Source organism: Apium graveolens, chromosome 10, assembly GCF_009905375.1.
Source record: "Apium graveolens cultivar Ventura chromosome 10, ASM990537v1, whole genome shotgun sequence".
Taxonomy (NCBI): Eukaryota; Viridiplantae; Streptophyta; class Magnoliopsida; order Apiales; family Apiaceae; genus Apium; species Apium graveolens.
Genome location: NC_133656.1, coordinates 158449891 through 158455061, shown reverse-complemented (window position 1 = coordinate 158455061; position 5171 = coordinate 158449891). Strand labels below are relative to the sequence as shown.

Below are 5171 nucleotides of genomic sequence, written 5' to 3'. Positions count from 1 at the left end.
TATATTATCATAACCCGGTTCTAATATTTTGTTAATTAAATATTTATTTAACATTAGTATGATAAATAGTATAATATAATACCATATATTAATTAAGATTAATATGTAAATACTCTTAAATCATAATTTTTTTAATATGTATATAATCAATTTTATCATATGTTTTGATATATACTCTCTTTTTTCATTGTTGTGAACATATATTTTTATCATATTTCGTATCTATTATTTAAGATAATATGAATTATACATTCAAAAAATAACTTTATAAAATATATCAATTTTATTTAACGAATTCTAAAGTGACAAATCTTTGGTGATTAATGTAATATTATCATTTAACATGATGTTATTTTTTTTATCCAACACATTACCAACAAAAAATTGTACAAATAAAAAATGTATAAAAAACCCGAATAAAAACCGAAACCGATGAATGGTTAACCGAAACCGAAAAAACCGTTTTAAGTGGTTTGATGGCGGTTAATATTAATTAACCGAATCGAACCGTATGTATTGGTTTGGCTACGGTTAATGCTAAAAACCGCACCATGTACACCCGTAACGATTGCCTACTTTTTTCAAAATAATTATTTTAATCAATTTTTTTTTTTAAAATTCCGTTATTTTGGTCATAAAAGTAACACGATAGTTTCCATCTCATTTCCCAATCTCTCAAGAGTGGTGTATGTAAAATGGCGAAAATGATAGCACATCTTGGTGGACTCAAAGCTCGAGTACAAGCCCTAAACCCTATCAATCTGTTCCGCCGTAGTCTGAGTGTTGAGCCCAAGCTGCCCATCTTTTTCCAATCTCAATCCTCTTCTGTAAGTCCTCTTTTACCCCCCCCCTCTTTTCTAGGGTTTATTAATTGTGTCTATACATGTATCTATCTATGTTTTTGTATGTCTTCTTTATTTAAGGCTTTATTTTATTTTCGTATGTGTGATGAGGTTTTTAATTGAACGTATTCCAAAAAGATATTTGTGTTTAGGCTGGCGTTATGATTTAGGTATGCAATTCACCCTATGCTACTGAAATGTGTGTTGGTGTATGTTTCGTATGTGTGATGGATATATAATTAAAGGGTAGAGGATGATTGTTTAATTTGTAATTTGTCTGTGTTAATTGCGTTCGTAATTGTGAGATTAACCGTTTATCATTTGTGTGTGTTTTATTATGTAACTATGCAATTTACGGTACTGAAATGTGTGTGATGAAGTACTTTTTTTTAGCCAGTGCGAGAAGTTATGGAGAATTTTCATTGTAGTTTAAAATTTTAGTTTAGTAATACTATGAATTTCCTCACTTTTGTGTGCGTGGGGGGGGGGGGGGGGGGTTGTGGGGGGCGTTGTAATTTAGCGATGCAATCCACGCTACTGAAAAGTAAATTATGTATTTGTGAGTATGTGTGACTAGGTACTGTTTTCGACACAGGAGATAAGGATACTGTAAATTTGTATACCTTTTTTAATTGATTAGTTTGGTTCTAAATGCTGTATATGCTCTCAGGATGATGTAGTTGCGGAAAGAAACCAAGGAAGTTTAATGACCAGGGGACCACGATCTGTGTGGAAGGAACCCTTTGTTGATGCGTTCCTTATGAAAATGATTCAGAAAGGAGAAAAGTTAAATAACAAGAAAATCTGGTCACGAAGATCCACTATTCTGCCAGAATTTGTTGATTCCTTCGTAAGGATCTACAATGGAAAGACTCATGTTCGATGCAAGATTACTGAAGGAAAGGTTGGTCACAAATTTGGAGAATTTGCTTTCACTCGGAAACGTAGACCTCAAAAAGATCATTCTGCGCCAGTAAAGAAAAAGGCCAAAAAGTGAAAATGTAATGTGACACAGGTGATCTCACTTACTTAAAAAGCTGAAGGTTTTCACTTTACTTTTATGTTTAATAATTATTGGTGTTTGGTGTATGCAATGCGTGCATCTCTAGAAAGATTTGTAGTCTGCATTTTTAACCTTCATTGGTGCCATAGATGATGTGTGTCTGACAAGCATACTTTTAACCCATTTGGTTCTCAGTATATACAGCTAGTAAACGCTAAATCATCTACTTTACTATATACATATGTTACTGCTTTGGATTTATCCCATCATTAATGACATGTTTATAGAAAAACGAAGACAATTCCATTAATATATATCTAATTTGAATAGTGGAACTTTACTCATAATTGCAAAACCATGAATTTTGTTAATGTGAATTTAATTTTTTGGTTATACCAATTTGTTATGTTAGAAATAGTTGGTGTTTGTGTTCATTAGTGCAGCTAGATTTACTAACTAGTAGAAGACCTGAAAATCTCCCTAAAAGTTGATGACAAAAACATAAGACAGTACAAACAAAGATCTTTTGAATTGTACCCTTGGGACGCAATTTTTTTATACAACCTTGTGAAGCAAAGGTAGATGGATACTAAGTTTACAGTGGTTTTATTGGAATATTTTATTTGAGTTTGAATGTAAGTATTTGATTAGAATCACTCTGGTTTAGGATTAACATGGCTATGTAGCATTATATCTTTCTTTGTTTCTGTTCAAACAAATTTCTTCTAGCTGCACATCTTTTTTTGTATTCACTGTTTTTAACGATTTAATGCTTTTGTTTCTAATTACATTTTGTTAATATCCTGTCAGATCCTCGACGTGACATTATATATAATCTCAGGTTGATATTATGACCTAAATACCAAATAGGTCTATTATTATCCAGTCAGATCCTTGATGTGACATTATGTACAATCTCAGGTTAATATTATGACCTAAATACCAAATAGGTTTAAATTAGCTCTTTGTTCTGTTTCTGTTCATTCATTAACCTTATGTATTATTGTGAATACTTCCTCTCTTCTTGCTCATTCCGTATATTGGAAGAGCATATCATATAATTCTCACTTGAACTTGATTTTTGGTTTTTCAGGTTGAAATGGCTGTTACATTTTCCTAATTAAATTGGGTCAGATAGGTATAATGGAGGTCCAGTGGCAATCAATGAAGAGTATGGTTAAAAACAACAAAGCAGATAATATAGGTTCCATCAGTATTGACGTTGATTTTCTCTTTTCTCATGGTCGTGCAAAATTGGACACAATATGGCTCACCTTTTTCTCCATTGGATATTTTGTGCCTGCCTATGTTTTTCTATTAATCTTTGTTTAAATTCTACATAATGTGGTAACTGTTAAACTATTTTAGAGATCATGCTTTAATTACTTGATCTTAATGTCAGATGCTTTGATTGACTTTTTATCTTCTTTATTTAAATCTGACTTTACAAGAGGTTTTGCAATGCCGACCTTGCGGCACGTGTCTTGTACCTTTGCTTGTGGTTATTCGCTCAACGCCGTTGTATTTAGGTTTGTAGTTGTAAATAAGCCATAGTTCTGATTTAGAATTTCATTCAGAATTTCTATTTGTCATAGAAACAAATTGGAATTTAGTTTGTTAATGAATTGATGATTAGATGCTTTCATTCCTTGGTAAAGTATGGATCACCGGGTCAAATAACGAGATAATTTTAATGTCCCAAACACAGAAATATGATGCAATTTCGAATACGAAAGATAATTCCGCTTAAGTAGTAAATATTTGAATTTAGAATTAGCAAGCTGACAAATGATTATAAAATAAAACTTTTAGCATATATTAACATACATAAAATTGTAGTAGTTACAACCATAATACCTTGAGTCACAGAGGTACTTGTGCTAATTCTTCAATCTCCCTATCTCATAAATATATTTATATACATTATCTCTGTGAAGTTGTATTCCAACTCATAACCCTTCTCTTGATCTATAGAGAGGCTCCCCAATTTTGTATTTTTTAGGCTTCATCCTCGGCTGGGAACCGGAAGAGGATGCAGCAGCCATGACCAATATGTTTGCGATCAACAACACGAGGAGCTTCACAACCATGCTAGTTTTGTGAGACATGATAGCTGCCATTATGTGTGGATTAATATGATGCAAATCTGTTGGATGTATGTTTGTTTTAACAGGAATAAGTTTGTTGATCAATTGAAATATAGTTTAGGTGTACATAAATATGAAGTCACAGGGTAGGTTTCTGTTAAGGTCCAGTGATTGGGCTTAATTTATGTTGGTCCTTTAGTTTCATTGTCTTGTTTGCTCATGAAATGAGAACCTCAACCTAATGAAAGGTGGGAATTTAAGATCAGGAAACACATGATCAGCTAAGCTAGATGAAGATCTTTACAGAAAAATAAATAGTAGATTTACATTTCTACCCCTTCGCATACAGTAGGGATAAAGAACGAAATATTTGTAATGTAACCTAAAATTTAAAATTTGAAATTTTTATATAAAAAAGGTATCATGGACCGAAGTGAAAGTAATCTTGTGACAACTCATGTAGTAGATAAGTCATGTTTTTTTGAGCCTTCATTCACGTAGCGGAGGATTGTATTCATTCAGTTCTTGGTTTAAACCATCCTAAAAATTACTTTAGCATGCTTACATGTTTTATATACACAATCTCAGATTCTAATTACATCTGCAATATAAATGCTACTCATTACATTTGCAATATGAATGCTAATCTATACTCATAAAATTTGGTTAGGTTGTCGTACGAGATTTTTAGTTTAATTTTTGTAATATGAATACTTATTACTTGCATCAATTTGTTTATAAAAAGGTAGACACTGGAAGATGCTAATACGTTAATCGTGCTGCTACACTCGCCGAACGTCTAACAAAATTAATTATATCAACCAGATCATCAAGTCGTGAAATTAGTAAGGTATGATGATGAAACAGAGAGAATGAAGGTGAAGAAGATAAGAAAATGTATTGATGAATGAAAAATGAATTGGTTACACGGATAAGATTCATGAGGTCTAATTAATAGGCAGTCTTTAAAAATGTGGCGTTGGGGAATTGTAGTACAAATATTGAACAAGCATTCTTTCATTGTTGACAAGTGTAAAAGCTTTAGATCATTAACTAGGGTCGTATAGAAATGTCACAGGTGTGGAGTTGGGGTGCTATAGACTGCATCTGCATGAACGGTTTTGATGAATTAAAGATTTGTTAACTTGTCACATATGATCTCTTTAGGTTTCAACCCATTTAACACTCGTGCTCTAATTATTTTTAACACATGACCTTGTAAAGATATATAGGAGCAAC

General features: G+C 32.2%; 1 protein-coding gene across 1 annotated transcript; it reads left to right on the top strand.

Annotated features, from left to right (window-relative positions):
* Positions 1-646: 646 nt before the first annotated feature.
* On the top strand, positions 647-3260 carry LOC141693234 (small ribosomal subunit protein uS19m). The gene is made up of 3 exons (XM_074498252.1): positions 647-827; positions 1513-1857; positions 2939-3260. Exons 1-2 carry the CDS (start codon positions 696-698, stop codon positions 1837-1839), a joined length of 459 nt encoding a protein of 152 aa, XP_074354353.1. The 5' UTR covers positions 647-695; the 3' UTR covers positions 1840-1857; positions 2939-3260.
* The last annotated feature ends 1911 nt before the right edge of the window (positions 3261-5171 follow it).

Excerpts from the sequence above, each read along its gene's own strand:
- LOC141693234 (XM_074498252.1), top strand. The coding sequence starts at position 696 with ATGGCGAAAATGATAGCACATCTTGGTGGACTCAAAGCTCGAGTACAA. Across the intron at positions 828-1,512 it reads TCCAATCTCAATCCTCTTCT|GATGATGTAGTTGCGGAAAG; the intron begins GTAAGTCCTCTT and ends ATATGCTCTCAG.